The 23,499-nt window shown below is 37.4% G+C and overlaps 1 protein-coding gene across 1 annotated transcript in view; it reads left to right on the forward strand.

Annotated features, from left to right (window-relative positions):
* mgat5 (alpha-1,6-mannosylglycoprotein 6-beta-N-acetylglucosaminyltransferase) overlaps window positions 1–23,499 on the forward strand; it is a 176,882-nt gene that overhangs the window by 48,704 nt on the left and 104,679 nt on the right. The window contains exon 3 of the mRNA XM_061984969.1: window positions 2,319–2,483. Coding sequence (XP_061840953.1) covers window positions 2,319–2,483 — 165 coding nt within the window. The remainder of the gene's footprint in view (window positions 1–2,318; window positions 2,484–23,499) is intronic.

The raw sequence follows: 23,499 nt of genomic DNA on the forward strand, positions 1-23,499 counted from the left end.
CCAGTCCAGTACCCACACTCTTTTACTATGAATCGCTGTTGTAACACGTGGCTTGGCATTGTCTTGCTGAAATAAGCACGGGCGTCACACACAACGTCAACAGCTTCCAAAACCAATTTGAAATGTGGACTCGTCAGACCACAGAACACTTTTCCACTTTGCATCAGTCCATCTTAGATGAGCTCGGGCCCAGCGAAGCCGGCGGCGTTTCTGGGTGTTGTTGATAAATAGCTTTCGCTTTGCATAGTAGAGTTTTAACTTGCACTTACAGATGTAGCGACCAACTATAGTTACTGACAGTGGTTTTCTGAAGTGTTCCTGAGCCCATGTGGTGATATCCTTTACACACTAAGGTCGTTTTTTTTTATGCAGTACCGCCTGAGGGATCGTAGGTCATGGGCCTTCAATGTTGGTTTTCGGCCTTCCTGCTTACGTGCAGTGATTTCTCCAGATTCTTGGAACCTTTTGATATTATGGACCGTAGATGGTGAAATCCCTAAATTTCTTGCAATAGCTGGTTGAAAAAATGTTGTTCTTAAACAATTTGCTCAAGTATTTGTTCACAAAGTGGTGACCCTCGCCCCATCCTTGTTTGTGAATGACTGAGCATTTCATGGAAGCTGCTTTTTTACCCATTCATGGCTTCCTGTTCCCAATTAGCCTGTTCACCTGTGGGATATTCCAAATAAGTGTTTGATGAGCATTCCTCAACTTTCTCAGACTTTTTTGCCACTTGTGCCAGCTTTTTTTAAACATGTTGCAGGCATCAAATTACAAATGAGCTAATATTTGCAAAAAAATAACTAAAGTTTTCTAGTTCGAACGTTAAGTATCTTGTCTTTGCAGTCTATTCAATTTAGTATAGGTTGAAAAGGATTTGCAAATCATTGTATTCTGTTTTTATTTACGATTTACACAACGTGCCAACTTCACTGGTTTTGGGTTTTGTAAATGAGTTTTAAGATGGGACTTAAATGCTTCTACTGAGGTAGCATCTCTAAGTGTTACCTGTAGTGCATTCCAGACTACCGTAGCTCAAATAGAAAACACTCTATAGCCCGCAGACTCTTTTTTTGGCTCTGCGAATCACTAATAAACCGTAGTTGTTATAATGCAGACTTCTCGTCGGGACATATGGTACAATGTAATCAGCAAGGTAGGATGGAGCTAAACCGTTTAGTATTTTATATGTAAGTAACATACAGTAAGCACGTAAAACTGTCACAAAATCTTGATAAGATTTGAATCTTGATTTTGTGAACTATTACCCCTTCTGGTACCTAATGTATAACATTGTGTCAAACTCATCCATCCCGGTGCTATTACGAATTTGCACATTTTTCAATGAAGAAGACAAGTCTTCTGGGCCGGACTCCAGCTCGCCAATCAGCATGTGAACAAAGGAAAAGTTGTGGCTTTTTCCCAATTGTACTCTGCCCAACAACATGGCGAAGCTGCTGCTGTAAAACATGGCATTTTTTATGTTGTTCTTTCCTGGACTTTCTGACTGAGTCCTGCACAGCACTCATCTGAGTTCAACCAGTTCCCGGTAGATTCTTTTCACTCGTATCAGTCTGGTCCGTATGCCAGTGCTCATGGCGCCTTTGCCAATCTCTGATGTGATCAGAACTGGTATGTCAAATGCAACACGGCGAGGGAAAATGTGCCACTTGTGTGTGATGGACAAACTGCAGTTAAATCATCTTAACAAACCAAAAACGTTCTCAAATGATGTTTTTTTTTCAGATAAAATACACTTACATACACTTGTGATGTAAGGAAATCAGATTGCTAAAATGCTTCGGAATACCTTTTCTCTCTGCATTGTCTGTTTGAATTGTATCTTTTTCCTCGATCAGCAATTAGAAGTGTCCTAGAGTCTTGAAAGCATGAAGGGGGAAAACTAAATTAAACTGCAAGGTCATTCTCAAACACAAGAGAGTCTGGGTATACATTTAAATGAGCCCTATCCAGCCTGCCTGCTGGAGTGAACTGAAGTGTTCCTGTTCAAAGCATTTCAAATGTAGCTTAGAAAGACTCCCTATAGTGCGGGCAGAAGAGTAATTCCCATGCTCGTGTCCGTAGCATTGATAAGTAAGCTGGTAATTAATTAAACATTCAAACTTCCTTTTGTTCAGCATGGACCCCTTCTGCTCTATTGATCACAGTTGAACCGTGCAACTGTTTAGAAGAACTTGCATGAATAGTCCATTATCCCTTTTCCAGATCTGCTCTCAACCAAATGTATTTATTGTTTGAGCAAAAAAAGTACACCACTTGTTTGTTTGCCCGACCAATAAGATTCATGTTTTTTCCAGACCTGAAGAAGACCCTCGCAGTGCTGCTGGATAACATCATGCTGAGGCTGGGCAAGCTGGAGTCCAAGGTGGAAAACATGTACAACGGCACAGGGAGTAATCTGACCAGCGGCTTCAGCCCCTCCACAGCCAGCTCCGCCAATCCGGAAAAAGTCAACGTGGCAGGTATGTCACACTTTGAATTGTGAGATATAACATGGATTGATTGTCTTATTCCTACAGTGAATGGCATACAAGCAGCTAAACTCCCGAATCTGTGCACAATACACACATTTTACCAGCCTGCATTCTAGAACATCATTTAAATAAGCCCTTGTTGACGCTTTTTGGCCTTTTTTAATATCAGCTTAATTGATTTTTCTGCCAGCTTTCAGAAGATAAATTCAGCTCAGTTGAGGGGACAATGATTTTTTATTTTTTTATTTCTGAGGTCTCAGGAATTTTAATATGTAATTATCGTAAGATTAATGAACTTCACCTCTGAAAAGACCTAATAAAAATGGATTATCTGTTAAAAAAGTATAACTTTCGATGTCAACATTGTGTATGTGCTGAAAGATTAATTTATGATTTTTTTATCAAAATATAACTATAGATGTCAACATTGTGTATGTGCTGAAAGATTAATTTATGATTGTTTATCAAAATATAACGATAGATGTCAACATTGTGTATGTGCTGAAAGCTTCATTTATGATTGCTGCCTTTGGTAAAAACTTTAACTCTCTTAGGCCCCGTTTACACTAAGCCGGATAAGATTATCCAGGGTAAATCACACCTAACCTTATCCGTGTCCACACACAACAATGCCACCGTTTAAGACCCCCGCTCCCCTCCGTCCGCCGACGCAACACGACCTAGTACGCATGCGCGGAAAAAAAAAAAATCCACCTGAGCGTCCATCTGCTCCAATCTCTCCAGTAGATGACTTTACTTAACTGTGAAGTTATTTTAAAGAGCTATATTGTAAATAGTTTGCTGTGTTTTGTGTGCAAGTTTTTCATTTAAAATGTATCTCCTTTGAACAATATCCAGTGTTGTGGTATTTCAATGAACTAGAATACAGTGTGCTGTCCCTATTGTGCTGTCCCTATTGTAGTGAATCCCACCTGAGACATCATAAATTAATCAAATCTTTAATCGACATGAGACAGTACACAATGCGATAAAGAACATTTTACAACAATTAATCTAGACAGAGAATACCCAAAGTATTGTTGTTGTGGGTTGACTCCACCGTTGGGGTATTCTTTCGTGAGATATGGCGTCAGGGGATAAGCTGGCTCACCCAAAAGAAAAACAGGCACCGGATCTTCATCTTCCAGCAGTTGTTTGGGTCACGACGGGATGGTTCCATCTTTAAGCTGCGTGCTAATGGCGGAGATAGCGAAGATGCGGGCATCATGTACGCTGCCTGGCCATTTCACAGTCACATCCATAAAGCAATATTTGTAGCCACACACTTCCTGTATCACATCCACGGGAGGAAGGGACAAAGTTTTTCGGTAAATAGACTCACAGCTGACCCGGACATTTGAAAGTTCTCTTGCCGTCTGAGAAGTGTTGTATCCCAAATAGCTGCAATCGCCCTTTGCCTTCTCTTAAGGTATTGATTTGTGATTTCCAAAAGTGCCTGTACATGTAGAAGAAGGAGAAACACGGGCATGTCTGGATGATCTGCCTCCATCTTTGTTATGATGCTGACTATGGCGCGTTCTTTCTGATGTCTCTTCCTGTGTGGAGCGCGGTCTTTCTGGCGTCACTTTCTGTGTGGGCGGGGTCTTTCTGGCGTCACTTCCTCTCCGAACTCACTTTGTAAACGTACAAAGCTAAGTGCCGGAGATTCAAGAATTACACGGCTGATTTACCCGTGTAAAAAGTTGTCCGAGGAGGGGGACCTTACATGATGGTTTAGTGTGGCTGAAACGGAGCTTAGGCTAAATAATTATTCATTTAAGGGGTTAAACGACTTATTGTAGACATGGCCTTAGGTTTTGCTCACATATGCTTCTTTTATTGTGTTAGTGGTTTTTGAAACACTCATAGCAAACATGTGTTTAAGAAATACAAATAATATCAAGATAATACTGGGAAATTATAAACGTTAAAAGTATCCAAACAAACATTTTAACAGAGGTATCACTGCAAACTCATGCATTCTTTGACTCTGCTGCCTTCGCCTTGAGTGTGAGCTGCATGCTTTTCTCGTCGTTTTGTAAAATCTTGCATTCTTCCGGCCTTATTAATTACCTCTCGAGGAACTCTGAAGAAACGTTTATCCTTTTCCTGATTTGAACAATTTGTACAGCCGAAAACAACACAAGCATAGGGCATTTTTTTCTTCGAGAAAGGCTAAATGGCGCCTTGTACCCATTGAGAACAGAGCTAGCATGACCACCACGTGTATTCATTGGGCGGGACGTGAAAGCTTCATTTATGATTGTTTATCAAAATATAACTATTGATGTCAACATTGTGTATGTGCTGAAAGCTTCATTTATGATTGTTTATCAAAATATTAGATTAGATAGATCTATTGGTCCCCGTGGGGAAATTCTTTTTCACGGCCATACATTTAAACAATAGACTTTACACATCACAAAACAAAAATACGTCATACATGACAAACACATTTATGAGCTTGTCAGACAGGTCGGCCGGGCCTGCTGTTAAGGGCGGCTATAACTATTGATGTCAACATTGTGTATGTGCTGAAAGCTTCATTTACGATTGTTTATCAAAATATAACTATAGATGTCAACATTGTGTATGTGCTGAAAGCTTTGTTTATGATTGTTTGTCAAAATGTAACTATAGATGTCAACATTGTGTATGTGCTGAAAGATTAATTTATGATTGTTTATCAAAATATAACTATAGATGTCAACATTGTGTATGTGCTGAAAGCTTCATTTATGATTGGTTATCAAAATATAACTAGATGTCAACATTGTGTATGTGCTGAAAGCTTCATTTATGATTGCTGCCTTCGGTAAAAACATTCTTACGCTCATTTTACTCATTAAACGAATCATTGAGGTGAGAAAATACAAATCAATGCTTTTTTCTAATTGGATTATTTGATTTACTCATTGAATCATTGCAGCAGTATGTGGGACACAGCTGTAGTCAAGATCGACTGGGCTCGGCAGCTATTCAGCCGATCACCGATCAGTTAAAAAAAGACAATCCAACAATCGGGATTCGGACATCTGTAGTTTCAGTCATATGTTTTTGCTCCATGATCATAACGTAGTGTGGTTTGAGCACCTGCACGATCCGCTGGAAGGCAACGAGTGCAGGCATTAATCTATGCCAACAAAAGTTGCGATGGCTACCATTGCTCTATCTTCATTACTTGTGGAGAATCGGAGGGTAATGCAAGATCTGCAATTAGTTAACAAAGGCAAACATGTCTCTCAGTAGTAAATGCCAATATTTGTTAATGTGTCACTACGCTTGAGTCATTTACAGTAAACCCAAGACTGTTTCCTGTTTTGGCATGCCCTCTCAACCAGTCTCCTACTGGGAGGCAGTTATACAGAATGATGTAAAGTCTGGATACACTTCTTATTTGCTAATAATACGGCAGATGAGCAGAAGCCATGGGAGTGGGCTGGTTCCACCTCAGCTGAGTACATTTATTTAAACCAGTGATCCGGTGTGTCAGAGACCAACCCTGGCATACAATTCTATATCCCACCAATTAGCACAGCTACTTTCTGCTGACTTTGTGACACAGTAGCTGTGTATACAGTGTTTCTTTTGTGTGATTAGTCAACTCTAAAAGGTGTTTTTTGTTTCACCTGTTTTATTGTCCCTCCTAATCATCTTGAGTTGTAAAAAAGTTGAGTAAAATGTCAAACTACCAAAAATACAGTGGTGGCCAGAAGGTTTACTCATTTACACATCATGGCTATAAATGGCATATATTATTTATGGCTTTTAGTTTTTTTTGTTTTTTTTTTAAACCATCTTTTTCTGGTAATAATGAATACCAGTACACCATGTACTTAGTTAATAACTGGGTGCATAAGTTTGAATTTGTTGTGAATTTCCTCTGATCCAGGTTTTCTTGGAATACAGTATTTGTTATTGTGGCTGAACACCCCAATCTTTATCCGGTCTGACCATCACACTTTAGTCGAGCTTCAAGTTGTAGATTTCAAAACAGGTTTTTTTTCTCCTTTCTCTGTCGGTACCCCTTCAGTCAATGTCGAAAACACTTGCTTCACTGTGGGAAGTGACACTTGTGCTTCCCTAGACTTGAGCCTTGGTGTTTTCTTGGCTGTTCCTGAACATTTGGGCTATCTTCGACAAAATATTTTCAAATGTAGTTTCAAATTTGATTCATTAGATTTTGCCCATAGTCGACGATCAGTCGAATCTATAAGTTTGTCTTTTTTTAATTTGATGAATAAACTTAATGTTATATGTAGTTCTATACACTGACTGGTCACAAGGTGTTAATAATTTCACACATATATAGACATGGTAGTAATGTCAAAAAACAAAACATTTTCGAATGAATTGTGATTCTTACCTGTAACAATACTTAATCTAGGGCTGCAACTAACAACTAATTTGATAATCGATTAATCTGTCGATTATTACTTCGATTAATCGATTAATAATCGGATAAAAGAGACAAACTACATTTCTACCCTTTCCAGTATTTTATTGGAAAAAAAACAGCATACTGGCACCATACTTATTTTGATTATTGTTTCTCAGCTGTTTGTAAATGTTGCAGTTTATAAATAAAGGTTTATTAAAAAAAAAAAAGTAGCTTCATAGCATGCGCATAGCATAGATCCAATGATTCAATGACTAAATTAATCGCCAACTATTTTTATAATCGATTTTAATCGATTTAATCGATTAGTTGTTGCAGCCCTAACTTAATCGATTTTTTTTTTAAATCCGTCCCATCCAGACACTCGGGAAAATCATACTGTTGATGTAGATGCCCATAGCTGCTGTACAGATTTACTTTAGAAAAAAGAAGTTTGGAACACTTCTTGTTGTCTTATTTGTATTTGACTTTATTAAATGTTTGGGTATAATTGTATTAAACTAAACCAATTGTCTTTAAAGTAATATAGAAATGTATCACAGCTGTTTATCTTTGTTATGGATGAATGTCGTTATTCATAGAACTGGCCCCAAATGTTATTAAAAAAGTATTAATTTTGAATCGAGAGTCGTTTTGAATCAGGAATCAGTTCTGAATCAAATCGTTACCCCCAAGAATCTAATCGAATCGTGTGGTGCCCAAAAATTCACAGGCCTAAGACAGAGTAAGACAAACCTGAATTTCCCCCAGGGATCAATAAAGTACTTTCTATTCTATTCTATTCTATTCTAGTATAAAAGGATTACAATATTTCATTGACGAGAACAATACACACATTTTTCAAAAGTTGGTTTAGGTATTAGATTTTTCAATGAACCTCATCCGAATTGAATCGTCAAATTGTCCAGTATTCCAAGACAACCCAACTGAACATACGAACCCATTTCCTTTTATCAGACTTTGGCAAATTTGTGTCACATCGCAATAACAATTGTTTGATGGTCTTGTAAGCTGCAGTTCTTTATAAACTGCTCCAAATGTTTTATGGAGTTCCTTAAAGTTTCCCATTTTTTGATTGAAAGACAACTGTTGAACTAATCATTATGCTAGTAAAGAGAAACTACTAGCTGCAGGCTATTCGGATCAATAAGAAGAAATCAGTTGGTTTTGGCATTGTCTTATTGAAAAGATTGAGATCAATGAAAAAATATTTGACCCTGTTAATTTTATTTTGTACCCTTTGTGTATCAGCAAAAATCAAAATCACTAAATTGTTGTTTTAAAGCAATCAGAACAGTATGCTGTATAATTGTTTTACCCTGTATCATTGAAGGCTCATAATGATGCTGTGCTGCATTTGTTCATACAATCATAGCTCAGATGTTTTTAAGCTCTTAAGATTTGGCATCAAAGAGCAGAGTGTTTGTTGTGCATGTGGATATCAACTTTCCATTGCAGTGTTATAATAAATATTCAACACGAAAACAATAAAACTAACCGGTTTTGATTGAGATTTGCAGCCATCTTCACCTCTACCCCACTACCCATTTTTCACCCCGCAAAAAATACGTTATTTGTGTCCCTTCTGCCTTCTGTATGAGCTGTGTCCATGTATTCTTCTACATATTGATCCGTTGAAAGATGAGATCCAAGGTCTCATACTCGAGACAGACAAGGGCACTGTTTCTGTAGGTGCTGATTGTTTCTGCTCTCAAAAGACCAACAGTCTCACTGCAACCTTAGGAGGGAGAGAGGTGGAATATTTAGAATTTGATCTGCCAGGAAAATGCTCTCACAGGACCCTCTTAGATTTAAGAACGGAGCTTGCGGTCTTCATTATGTTCTGAAAAGCCTGTTAACTTGCCCAGCGCCCAGATCGATACTAATAAGTACACATGCAAAAAAAAAAACACTCAAGTGGCTGACAGATGCTGTCTGCATTGACACAGAACCACTCTCACGGATCCCATCAGCCCTCAGCCTAATGTAAAATGAATAGAGGCATTTAAAGAGATTTATTATTAGCTGGAGAGTTGCATATTATCTGTTTCCATTTCTTCCTTGTATGGCATGAGCAAAAATCAACTAATTTACTGATGTTAAGAAAGGGTAATAACCCAATTTTAAATCAAATGAATAACAAAAGGCTTATTCCCTGTTACAGCATCAGGTGATATGTTTGGGATTGCTATGTTCTTCCTCCATCAAAACTATAATATTCGGCTGATATTAATTTGAAAAGATGTGGGGTTGTGCCTAACAATTCTCGCAAATGTGTTATCCAGCGTAATGCCGCGTCAAGGCCGATGGTACAAAGTGTGAGGTTAAATCGCTGCTGTAGGCTTTGTCTGCTGCTGTGCCAATCGTTTTCCATTGTCACCTGTCTCTCTCCTGACCAGTAATATGTTTGTGTTTGTAAACTCCAGGAGACAGAATATTAACTACTGTGCCAAACAAGAATCAACTGCAATTCGAACTGATTACATTTTTACTTATCACGCTTCAGCATTAAAAAATATGAGGATATAGGGGCCCAATGAAATACATAATTTAAATCAAATTTGAACCCATATTTAGGGATGCGCTGACTGGTTAGCCACTAATCTGTATCAGCTGATTTCTCTGAGAAAATATGTGACCCACATAAATATCTTACAAGGCCGATCACAAAAAATGATCTCCGATCTTCGCACCTTCTTTCTCTCGTATTACCACTCGCACCGCTCCGCTAGCACCACCTGCCACAGCTAACTTTACCCATGCCGCTACTTCTCTGCTCCGCGAGAGCGTATGACGTTGCACGCCTGACAGTATGTGACGTATGTAAGAAGGTGCGCTTGTTTTACGTCTCTGTGAGAAGGAGAGACAAGAAAGAGTGAGAAACGCCTGTAGTGTAAAGCCCGCAGCTAAAAACTGCTGCGTGAGAACGTATACTCGAACACTCACGATATACCGTATTTTTCGGAGTTTAAGTTGCTCCGGAGTATAAGTCGCACCAGCCGAAAATGCATAATAAAGAAGGAAAAAAGCATATATAAGTCGCAGTTTTTGGGGAAATTTATTTGATAAAACCCAACACCAAGAATAGACATTTGAAAGGCAATTAAAAATAAATAAAGAATAGTGAACAACAGGCTGAATAAGTGTACGTTATGACGCATAAATAACCAACTGAGAACGTGCCTGGTATGTTAACGTAACATATTATGGTAAGAGTCATTCAAATAACTATAACATATAGAACTTGCTATACGTTTACCAAACAATCTGTTACTCCTAATCGCTAAATCCGATGAAATCTTATACGTCTAGTCTCTTACGTGAATGAGCTAAATAATATTATTTGATATTTTACGGTAATGCGTTAATAGTTTCACACATAAGTCGCTCGTGAGTATAAGTCGCACCCCCGGCCAAACTATGAAAAAAACTGCGACTTATTGTCCGAAAAATACGGTAGTCATTTTCTACAATGCACAGAGACAAAACCGCGATATATCGAGTATATTCGATATATCGCCAAGCCCTAGTATATATGTAATGTAGTAACAGGTACATTAATAATGACATGTAATATTTACGCATTTTGATCATTTTAAGCATACTGTGGCGCATTAATTGCACACATGCTTCACAACATTCGTCATGGGAGTCAACAAAAAAATTCAACATCACTTACTGTACAATGTCTGCTCTCACTGGGATGCCAACTCTTAACATGTTGGTATATTCCTGTTTAGATGAAAAACAACTCATAATCCTCGCAAAGGGTTAAAAAAAAATGTCTGGGGAAACCAGCATCTTGCACACTTTTTTTTAGAATAAACTTTCACGAGCTCCGAGGCAAGAAAGCAGCTCACCAGCTGATGATGTCAATACAGCAGCATGAGGAAGTTACATCTCCTAGGTCCTTAACGTTAGCACTTGTATTAAAATATCGCTAATGCCTAGTTAAAATTAAGGTCACAAAATATAAATGTAGTATTTTTGGCGCGTTTTGGGTGGGTATTAATAGGGTTTTATGGTCAGAATAGACGCAATGACATCATGGCGTCCCCATTGGCTCCATTGTAAGCCGACTTTTATTTACGTTTATTTTACGAGTTACAATGCATTAAAAAATACATGTGTTCTTGTCTCTCATAAGGATTGTGAATTATAGGCACAATCTCCAAAGAAAGTGCAGTTTCCATTTAAAAGAGATTAAGTAGTTTAAATATTGTTATTGTTACACTGCCGCCCTGAGGTTTATTCCCTAATTGTACTTGATTAAAACAATCTTTAATATACAGTACATCTGATCGGTATTGGCTGCTGTCACTCATTGCTCATGGATTATCAGTAATTGAATCGGTAGCATGAAACCCTGTTTGGAACATCCCTACTCACTGATGTTGCTCGGTACGCGCATTAAAATTTGAAAGGACGCACTAAACCAGGGATGTCAAACTCATTTTAGCTGAGGTGCCGCATTGAGGAAAATCTATTCCCACGTGGGCTGGACGGATAAAATCATGGCATAATAACTTAAAAATACAACTATGTCAACTTCAGATTTTATTTGTTTTATTTCGGCCCAAAATGGATCGAGCAAATTCTGAAAATGTACATGTCGCAAATAATCCTCTGGACAAAACACTTCAAGTTAGTTGAAAATTCAGAGGAACAAATTGGTGCAGTTTCAAAAACACCATGAACACCACAAAGAACTTTAGACTTAATATCAGTATATCTACAAAGCAATTCAACTTTAAGTCACAGCCCATCTATGGTTGAACAAAAAACAAAATAAAGCATAAATTAAAACGCTTCTATGTATCAACTACCTCATTTGTCATTTCCACTGTTCACTTTCGTTAAATTTGCACAGAAAACAATAATTTTCACATAACTATATCAATGTGGAGTGTCTCAAGCAGCATTTTAAGTGGGGTTACTAAGTGTTTATTTCACTCCTGTTTGTTTTACGTTGGGTTGAGGAGGAGGAGTCACAGCCCCGCTTTACCGTGTACCTCTTGCTTGGTGTACTCGGTATAAACTATTTGCTTGCTTAACAGAATTGCTATTGCGACATCCAGTGGACACATTTAGAACAGCGGTTTCTTTACTTTAAAAATGCAGCTCAAGTTTACACTTTGCAAACTCAAATTGTGGGCCAGATTGAACCTGTTTGCGGGCCTGATTCGGCCCACGGCAGCATGTTACACATCCCTGCACTAAACTGATGATGAGAATGTTTTGTCCATTTGTTAAAATCAGCAATTTTATTGCAATTTTATTTTGGTACTAAAGACCATAGAGACACTATTTTGTTTTTATTTTATTTATTTTGGTGTATGTATGTTGCTACAAAAATGCTGTTTGATTTGACTGCCATATGCCATGCCATTGTGACAGTTGTTTTGTAATAAACTTTTCAGATTTGGAATTTTATTCAAGTTTAGATACATTTTGAACATACAAACATATATGCATTTACTTTAACAATATCATACCACCATCAAAGGAGTTTAACACTCGATAACATTTTCAAAAGTGAAATAATATATGAAAGAAATAAAAAACATTTCAACTGAGGAGTCGGGGACGACATTGAAAACCTATCAATATCACCGCCGACTGATAATACAAACATGTTTACCTCTAAGTAAAATAGAAACATGAAGATCAACATGCGATGCTCAGTTGGTGGCTGACTGTTGTTCACAACGGCACTTTTCTTACACCACTTACAGGAAATGCACGTTTCCTGCTTTCCTTGCCACAATACGGTTCTTTTTCAGTGTCAGACATCCCTAAAGTCCTGCTTTGGCCACATCCCTGCAGCTTTCTGTAAAAAAAAACTAAATAAATAAATCTGTGTCATAGCTCTGCAATGATGGGACCTAATCAAGATGTTCTTGTTTCCTTGAGCTGCAAATCCCCTAATCCATTGTGTGGATGTCTTACAGTGAACAATGAGAGTTTATGTTGTTGCTCTAGCATAAAAAATGTATAATGGGAGTTTTTTTTTTTTTTAAAGATAACAGAGAAAAAAGAGACACTGGATTCGCTTAGATACTTTTTCATCCAGAACCTTACTGAGGAACACTTACGGCAGCAAGAAACATGTTTTTGCCAAATCCAAGCATGTTTTTTTCCATGCTGGGAAGCCCCTGTGCTTTAACAACCTCACTCTTTGCCTGCTCGTAGCAGGCTTGCCTCAACCAGCAGTTAGTGTTCCTGGTGCAAGGACATGTTGAAGGTGTTTGCGAGTGCCTCGCAGTGCTATCGCTTGATTACATCTTCACGATAGCCAGAAGCGACCCAGCCCTCTTTTCCTTCCGCTGCCAGTCCTATCTCCCCTTTAACTTCTCTTTAAAAGCCAAAGCAGTTGAAGGCGGCGACTGATGCAAGGATGTTTGTGAAGAGCTGGTGAGCTCGTGTCGAGAGATTACACCATGCATAGGGTTGCATGATATGAACCAGTGGTCTCCGAACAGTAGCTCGCCAGTTGATTTTGAGGAGCTCACCAAGGAATATTTGCTGAAACTCTCAGTATTTTTATCCAATCCAATCCACTTTATTTGTATAGCACATTTAAACAACAAAAATGTTTCCAAAGTGCTGCACAAAAATATTAAAAACAATATTCCAATACTATCCTTAGCTCCACCAATGATTGAATAAAAACAAAATAAATAAATATAAAAAATATATAAAAATAAATATGATTAAAAATGATTTTAAAGGGTAAAACCAATTAAAACAATAAATAGAAATATAAAAATTTTAAAACACAGAGGACCACACAACTCACGTAGTGTTAAAAGCCAGAGAATAAAAGTGGGTCTTAAGACGAGACTTCAAACACTCCATTGTGGGAGCAGTTGGAACATGGAGAGGCAGAGTGTTCCAGAGCTTAGGGCCGACCACAGAGAAGGCCCTGTCCGCCCTGGTTTTAAGTCTGGTCTTGGGCACCATGAGCTGGAGCTGGCTCTCGGACCTCACAGCGCGCACAGGAGTGTAAATTTGGATGAGGTCCGAGATATAATGAGGTGCCAGTCCATGCAAAGCTTTAAAAGCAAACATTTTAAAATCAATCCTAAAATGAACAGGGAGCCAGTGCAAAGTCTCAAGAATTGGGGTTATATGCTCGCGTTTCCTGGCCCCTGTTAAAAGTCGTGCTGCCCCATTCTGGACTACCTGCAACCGGGAGAGCTTTTTGGCTAATGCCAGCATAAAGTGCATTTCAGTGTAGTCCAGACGACTTGAAATAAAGGCATGCACGACTTGTTCAAAAAGGTTAAAAGATAAAAACGGTTTTACTTTTGCTAAAAGACGAAGGTTATAAAAACACGATTTTAAAACGCCATTGACGTGTTTAAAATCACTGTCTATAGTCACGCCAAGACTGGTGACTTTGGGACGCACATCATTTTGCAATGGTCCTGAGTCAATGAGGGCCGGACCAAAAACAAAAATTTCCGTTTTTCCCTCATTCATTATTAAAAAATTCTGAGCTAACCAAGCTTTGATGTCGCATAGACAGTTGAGTTGGCGTCAGGGGGCCGCGGCCTTTTGAAATCGGCATATACATTTGGCAGTTGTCTGCATAAAAATGAGACACTCCATGCCTCTTAAAAATCTCTCCAAGAGGGAGAAGATAGAGAGCAAACAGGATGGGGACCAGATTGGTTCCCTGGGGGACACCACAGTAAAGCGGAGCAGAAGAATGGTGGCGTCCCCCTCTCATAACTTTTCAATACAGACAATATGCCTTTTAATGACAAATTACCTCAACATTTCACAAGGACAATTACTGTTTGAGTGAAGATCTGCTTTCATCATTAAAGTACAATTTTAAATGTTGCCAGTCAGATACAATAAATCAGGGGTCTCAGGGCCCAACTGTTTCCACTACAGACAGGCCACTGAATTAGTAATCTTACTCTTGATTTTAATCATATTTAATAATTATACTTACAGTTTAAATCCTTGTCAAATGATATGAAATAATGTGTTAATCACAAAGAGTATATATTTATTTAACACATAAACCTTGGGCTTAGGTCAGGCTGATTAGAAAAGTAAGTACAAACCAAATATACTGCATAAGAAGGGACTTATGAATAACTGACAACAAATTAATTTACCATAAGCCGCTACTTATTTCCTACACTTTGAACCCGAGAACTTATAAATCATTGGAGCTAATTTATGGATCTGTCTTTGCTGACAGACATGATGTTTTAATTCAATAAATAGTTTTCAACAGACACTTAAAAGGTTTGTTGTTGTTTGTGCTATGGCGCCATCTTTTGGACAAGTTTTCTCACAGCAGTTGAACGTCTACAGTATTTCCTAATGTTTATTGCTTTCAACCTGAAGCACAATTGCCGTTCAGTCTTCTCAGCATTCATAGTGTTCCTATTTGTATGGCTTATTCATCCATCACTCCAATTAATGTTTGTAAGTTTTACAATGTAACTAAAATAAATAGTCCAGCTAAAATATGGGGAAAAAAATGTTTTCTTAGAAATTTAGTAGGTGCGCTTTATAGTCTGGAAAATATGGCATATACAATTATGTTAGGCTGAATAATTGTATTTTTTTAAATAATAAAGAATGTTTTTTTAACTAAACTGTCAATAAAATTGAATTGCTAATGAAAATGCAGCTCCACGACATTAGTCTTAATTATTGCACTTGAGAAACTATGAATTTTACTCCAGACTTGTTTTTGTTTGTTTGATATTGTCATTACAGCCACAAGTGGTAGAAAGGTGTATTACAACTGAGTACCGCTGCAGCTCATATGGACCACAGTTTCGAAACAGTCATTTTTTGGCAGCCCTCTAAGGGACGCACAAGGCCCAACAATGGCCCTATGGTTAAAAAACATGTTACTCTAATTGTGATAAATAAAATAAAAAAGAAATGGAAAGAAATGCATATTGAAATAGAGATGAACAACATTTTGTTGTTGTTGATTTTTTTAATACAAAATGTGTGTTGTGATTTACCAAAGACATTTTTAATGTTCTGTCAAAAATAGCTTATTCCGAGTCCCTCTTTTTTGGTTGAAATAAACAACGAAAATAAACATGACATAAATGAATAGCTCTCAGCGAGTTTTATTCTGTAAAAGTAACTCTTTGGAAAAAAAAAAAAGGTTGTAGACATCTTAAATAGACCATATACAATATAAAAATGTTTTTGGCCAACCACAGATTTTGTTCTGTCGCCATATTGTGATAATGCATGTTGATGACCCGCAGATTTGACAGCAACAAGCTAGCCTGCAATAAACGGGGACTAAACGCAATGTAACGGCACGGCTAATGTCCTGCCACAGTGCAAAGCTGACTCTAAGTCACTAAGCCTTGCTTCCATGGCAGCAAATAAACTATGTTTTGACATAAGGATCATCACTAGAGGACGAGGAATAGCTAAACATGCCACACTCCACATTGTTAGAGGGTACAAGGAGCTATGCTAACCGCTAAGCTAGAGCTCTACAATGTAAACATGGGTATCAAGTATAGTATCAAATATGGTCATTTCCACAGTTATTAGATCAATTCAATGATCTTGAAAAATGTGATTTTAAAAGTATCAATATCATTATTTATACGGCCAATACTGCCGCTGTAATTACTTGTTATTGGATTGATACTACAAACTTGGGTGTCACTCCAAAACCAATAGCCAAACAACACAGTAAGTGCCTACCCAGCAGGCACAAGACATTAAAACAACGTTGAGAACTTGTTGAATTAGGTCCCGACGTTGAACAACTCAAACATAACGTTGAAACAACGTGCTTTTTGACGATCTTAATTCAATGTCAGGTTGTGACATTGATTTGATCATTGAAATTTGGTCATTTCCCAACCAATATTGTACAACACAAATACAACGTTGAAACAACATGCTTTTTGACGACGTTTAATCAATGTTGGGTTCTGACGTTGGTTTGACCTTTGAAATTGTTGTCATTTCCCAACCAATATTCTGCAGCATAAATACAACGTTGAAACAACATGCTTTTTGATGACGTTTATTTAATGCCAAGTTGTGACGTTGATTAGACCATTGAAATTTGGTCATTTCCCAACCAATATTCTACAACATAAATACAACGTTGAAACTATACGCTTTTTGACTACGTTTATTCAATGTCAGGTTGTGACGTTGATTTGAGCATTGACATTTGGTAATTTTCCAACCAATATCCCACAACACAAATATAAAGTTGAAACAACATTCCCTTTGACATTGCTTATTCAATGTTTGGTTGTGACTTTGGTTTGGCCTTTAAAATTTTGGTCATTTCCCAACCAGCAACATGGCTCCAACGTTGGACATCAATTACAAATACAACTACTTTGAAACCTTCTCTACAAGTAGTTGTCAGGTTTAAAAGACATGTATGTATAATCAACGTTGTATCAATGTCTTGTGCCTGCTGGATATGTTAACAGAAGTGTTAATATATATATATATATATATATATATATATATATATATATATTTATACACATATATATATATATATATATATATATTTATACACACATATATATATATATATATATATATATATATATATATATATATATATATATATATAGATAGATAGATAGATAGATATAGATTTTAGGCCATATTGCCCAACCATATTCATGCAACACCAAAACTCGCAGCTGGTTTTGATCTAAAATTAGCACGATTTGGCATCATTTGTGAACACTTGGACGAGAGAAACCTGCACTTTTCACCCTTTTCCATCTTTTATTTCAACTTGGTCGCCTAATTTTTTCCATCAGATCCTATTGTTGGCAGATGAGAGGCGACTTTGTTTAAGAGGCTGCTGTCCAAAAACCTGGAGTGTTGTGTGCCTTTATCACAGAGTGAATCGTGCGCTGGTGCGTTCCAAAAAATAGTTAACGCCAGGGATGTATTTGTATTTATTTTTTCACACATTTCAGGTTATTTGAAGGGAAATGTTTCACTTCAGTATCAGACATCAGTAAGCAGTAAGCAACAGTTCGAGGAACCCAAAGCAGATATAACAAAACCAGATGGCCACAATCCAATTTTGGGTTTGTCAAATAAGATTTTCTCATAAACTGGTTTGAATGATCTCATCTGTTTTCTCCCACTGGTTTTCTGGACTATTACATCAGTCTTCAACTCATCAATTCACTCTCCTTTAGCCTGATGGCGGCAGCTTTGTTTTGATTACTTTTATTTAATTATACATTCATTCTGCTTTATTTCCAGTGATTTCCTTTCGCTGGTAAATTGTGGCGATGGGTCCCCGGAGTGGGGATGAGATGAGAAAGATGATGACATCCCTTAAATTTGGATAACTGACCATAAGGATGATCAGTATTTTTCTAATCCATATTGTGATATATATTGCAGCCTCTTGCGATAACGATAGATATCACAATACATTATTTGGCATTATAATAGAACCATTTTGAAAATAGGGGACAGGCGACAAAGACTTTTTGGCTGCTGGCGTATTATAGGGGACTTATTATGCAAAAACAACTTTTCTTATCTTCTGTTCTAAATAAGTGTTTGATGAGCATTCCTCAACTTTATCAGTATTTATTGCCACCTTTCCCAACTTCTTTGTCACGTGTTGCTGGCATCAAATTCTAAAGTTGATGATTATTTGCAAAAAAAGAAATGTTTATCAGTTTGAACATCAAATATGTTGTCTTTGTAGCATATTCAACTGAATATGGGTTGAAAATGATTTGCAAATCATTGTATTTTGTTTATATTTACATCTAACACAATTTCTTTATTTATCCATCCATCCATCCATCCATCTTCTTCCGCTTATCCGAGGTCGGGTCGCGGGGGCAGCAGCCTAAGCAGGGAAGCCCAGACTTTCCTCTCCCCAGCCACTTCGTCCAGCTCTTCCCGGGGGATCCCGAGGCGTTCCCAGGCCAGCCGGGAGACATAGTCTTCCCAACGTGTCCTGGGTCTTCCCCGTGGCCTCCTACCGGTTGGACGTGCCCTAAACACCTCCCGAGGGAGGCGTTCGGGTGGCATCCTGACCAGATGCCCGAACCACCTCATCTGGCTCCTCTCGATGTGGAGGAGCAGTGGCTTTACTTTGAGCTCCCCTCGGATGGCAGAGCTTCTCACCCTATCTCTAAGGGAGAGCCCCGCCACCCGGCGGAGGAAACTAATTTCGGCCGCCTGTACCCGTGATCTTGTCCTTTCGGTCATAACCCAAAGCTCATGACCATAGGTAATAAATTTCTTTATTTATATTATATTTATATTTATATGTACATACACCTACTCAGTGGCCTAGTGGTTAGAGTGTCCGCCCTGAGATCGGTAGGTTGTGAGTTCAAACCCCGGCCGAGTCATACCAAAGACTATAAAAATGGGACCCATTACCTCCCTGCTTGGCACTCAGCATCAAGGGGGTTAAATCACCAAAAATGATTCCCGGGCGCGGCACCGCTGCTGCCCACTGCTCCCATTACCTCCCAGGAGGTGATCAAGGGGATGGGTCAAATGCAGAGGATAAATTTCACCACACCTAGTGTGTGACAATCATTGGTACTTTAACTTTGACTTAACTTAACATATAAATATGTATATGTACATATAAATATGTCTATATGTACATATAACTATGTCTATATGTTCATATAAATATGCCTGTATGTATATGTAAATATGAATATGTCTATATATATATATATACATATAAATATGTTTAGGTACATATAAATATATATGTATATGTACATATAAATATGTATAAAAGTATATGTACATATAAATATGTACATATGTATATGGACATATGTATATGTCCACACACACACACACACACACACACACACACACACACACACACACACACACACACACACACACAATATATGCACATTTTTGCATATACTGTGTGTGTGTGTGCGTGTGTGTGTGTGTGTGTGTGTGTGTATATAGATTGTGTATATGTTTTAGTTTAGTTTATTATTTCTTCGGTCAGTGGTCAACAAAATAAACAGTTTTTTTATTCATAAATTGACAATTTTACATATATTTATATGTAAATGTATATATATGTATGCATATGTATACATTAAATGTATATAATTTATATTTATTCATGCAACAGATGTTTTTTGTTAACATGTTAAAGGTGTTCAATAAAAATACAGGCATGTTTAACACATGTATCATATTGTAATTGCATGCATGTTCAAAAAAAACTTAAACCTTAACATATAGATTCCTTTCTTTCATGTAGACAAGAATATAAGTTGGTGTATTACCTTATTCTGAGGACTTGCATTAATTGGAATCAGACAGTAGTGATGATAGCGTCCACATTTTCGAATTTACATTGTAGAGGAGAAAAAAGTCTTGCTTTCTGTCCAATACCACATGAAAGTGGTTGTTTTTGGCATCTTATTTGTCCAGCTTCCATCCTTGTTTTTATACACTTTACAAGAAATACATTGACGGCAAACTCCGTAGCTTGCTAGCTTGTGTGCGCTAGCTTTCTGAGACTCTTGTTAGCGCAGGTAGGATGGAGCAGCACTTTTATTGTGAAGACAGGAACTGTGCTGTCGGTCGTCAGGCTTTTGTTTTTTTAATACCTGGCTGGCGATCGACGAAAACACCCTCTGCGATCGACTGGTAGCACAACACCGTGGAGCCGGGGGAAGCCGGGCAGGCTTTGGCAGTTCCAGAAATTGACGTAATGGGCACCTCTGATATAAGCTTATTTTTTGTCTGTATTTTTTGTTTTGGGGCAGGCTGGCTCGTACATGAACATGCATCCTCTACTGTTGCCATTTATAATACAACGTAGCGTATAATTTGACCTTATATCTGTCAGTAGACTTGTTATGGAAGTGCTTAAAACTACAACAAAGATGGCGGGGAGAAGACTCAGTCAAAATGCATCCTGAAGATCGTCAGAAAGCGGTTTGAGAATGGTCTGTAAAACATAATCTATGCAAAAGTTTGGCCAAAGAACCACGATTTCATGCTTTCTAGCTAAAGCACAATACAAATGTTGCCAGACATATAAATAAATCACAATTTTTTTTCTTGTAAAGTAACTCAAATAATGATTAAAAAAAACTGCAAACTGAAATATAAGATACAATATTTAATTTAAAATTTGACTTGTGCTAGCAATATTTTGTTAATGCTTTGGAAAAACAAGCTTATTCTCTTTGTTTGGGTTAAAATAAGCTAACATTATGAATATAAGTAGCTCTCAACCATTTTTATTTTGTAAAAGTAGCTCTCAGAAGAAAAAAGGTTACAGACACCTGGTGTGATTCAATTCAAAAATTAAAGGAACTTTACCATACTAGCAGACATGAGATGGCAGGAAATGTAGTACCCGAGGTCCCAGATTAGCCCAATGAGTACAACAAAAACAATAGTATGTACATAATTGAAATAGAATAGGGTATAAATAAAATAGGTCAGTGATTCCCAAACTGTGGTACAGGTACCACTAGTGGTACGCCAAATAATCACTTAATCAAATATTCAAACACAATGTTACTGTTCAAACTGTGTTGGCCACAAATATTAAATAGACTAATTAAATACAATTTCTGCCTTGTTTTTATTGAATATTTAGGCCTACTTTATTTTAACGTTGGTCATTATGGTGGTACATGGAGAGCAAAGTGTTTTCTGAGGTTGTACTTGGTGGAAAAAGTTTGAGAACCACTTGAATAGGTTGTAAATATCACAGGTTAATAGGTAGAGATTATCAATGAAATAGAATAAATAGAAAAATAAAATGAATTGTGATCCTGAAGCAATGTGAGCGAGGGCGAGCAGATGGTATTTCTTTTTTCTTTTCTTTTTTTTAAGACAGTGCACAAAGTATCTATTGTGATCCATTTTCCATATTTTTGGCGGTCTGCCACAACTCAACGATTGTATGGGAAGAGCCAGATGTATTCTTTGCTGCCTACTGTTGCTCTGGGCTTAAAGCATAATTTGTCACAACCGTCTCCCATGTTCGTCATCACATTATCATGTCCAGTGTTACTGTTAGCGTGTTGCCCGTTTGTGCTCATATCAGTTTGATATTTTTGCTGGGTCAGGATTAGTCTGTTTCTTGGCGGTGGTATTAGCTATCAACCATCCTCCTAATAGTGAAGTGAAAGAGGACTATTTAAACGGACAATTCCTTCTCCGTGTTTGAATTTGAAGAGAACTATATTTAGCTGCTCTGTCGCGGTGGCCCTGCTTCTGCTTGATTAAAGCCGAGGCAATATTTTGCCTGTTGGCTTTAAACACTCACGATGGCGTGATGGAGTGGCTTCTCTGAACAATGGAGCATCGAGCGGCATCGTGCTCTGTCTTCATGGTTGTAGTGTTCCACAAATCTAAAGCAGGGTTTCTGCGGAGCATTAAAAAGCATTAAAAGTCATTAAATGGATTTTGCCAAAATGAAGGCCTTAATTGGCATTTGGCATTAAATAACATTAAATAAAATGTCCACGTGCATTGGAAAAAAAAAATCATATAATTGCAATTGGCAAAAAAAAGACAACAAAACAAAACACACAGTTTTTCCAAATAGTGGCAAAACTGCACTTTTAAGATTTTCAGTATTTATTAAAGTTGTATTTGTGCTGGCAAATATTAAGAGTCCATTTTATTTTGAAGTGTGATTATCTATTTAGGGTAATTAAGTTTTTGACCCTCCAATTACAATAGTACAAAATACCACAGTAAAGAAAAACATGTTTATTGTGTTTAAAAGGGCTACTTGCATTATTATTATGTTATTATGATTTCATTGGTGCTTAATTTGGCCTCAGTAATTTAGTCTCAGTTAAACTTTTGAACTATCCAACATCATTATAAAATACTTGTAAAAAACAATCTCCATGTAGTAGGACAAGGGCAGTAAAATTGTTTGAAGTTGCATTAAAGGGCATAAGATTGTGGCCATAAACCGAGAAGTTATTCAACTTTGACATTCAGTTTATACCCGGCGATGGCGAGAAAGACACACAGACACTCATCTAAACACCTCTTTTTTTAACCTGTATAAGGATTATGATTAATTATTCATCTAAACAGAGAAGACATGAACACCCTGTCAGTCAGCATCCCAGTGAGAGCAGAAATTGTACAGTAAGTGTTTGTTATATTATGTTTATAGTTTGTATATCTTCTTCAGCACTTAGCAATACTAGTGTTTCACTGAAGCTGGATCTCTTTGGCACACAACTTCTAAAATTTGCAGTTTATCCTCAGATTCAGGCTAAAAAAGAAAAGGTTCTGGATTATCATTTGTCCTAAAGTAGTCTTTGTTGGTGCTTACGAAGTCTGTCATGAATAGTAGTTGTTGTTGTTGTTGTTGAAGGGAAAATCAAACAATGTGATGTCTGTGAAATGAATATGCTGCCATATGCTTAAAATTAGCAAAATATGTAAATATTACATGTTATTATAAATACTATATTACATATATACTTACAGAGTGTATATAAAACGTTAATATAGGCTTTTGGAGGTCTTTTAGAGCAGTGTTTCTTAACCCATTGTTGGGCCACCAAAAAATATCTGTTTCTCAGCTCTGGTTCA

The sequence above is a fragment of the Nerophis lumbriciformis genome, linkage group LG23 (assembly GCF_033978685.3).
Source record: "Nerophis lumbriciformis linkage group LG23, RoL_Nlum_v2.1, whole genome shotgun sequence".
Lineage (NCBI taxonomy): Eukaryota > Metazoa > Chordata > Actinopteri > Syngnathiformes > Syngnathidae > Nerophis > Nerophis lumbriciformis.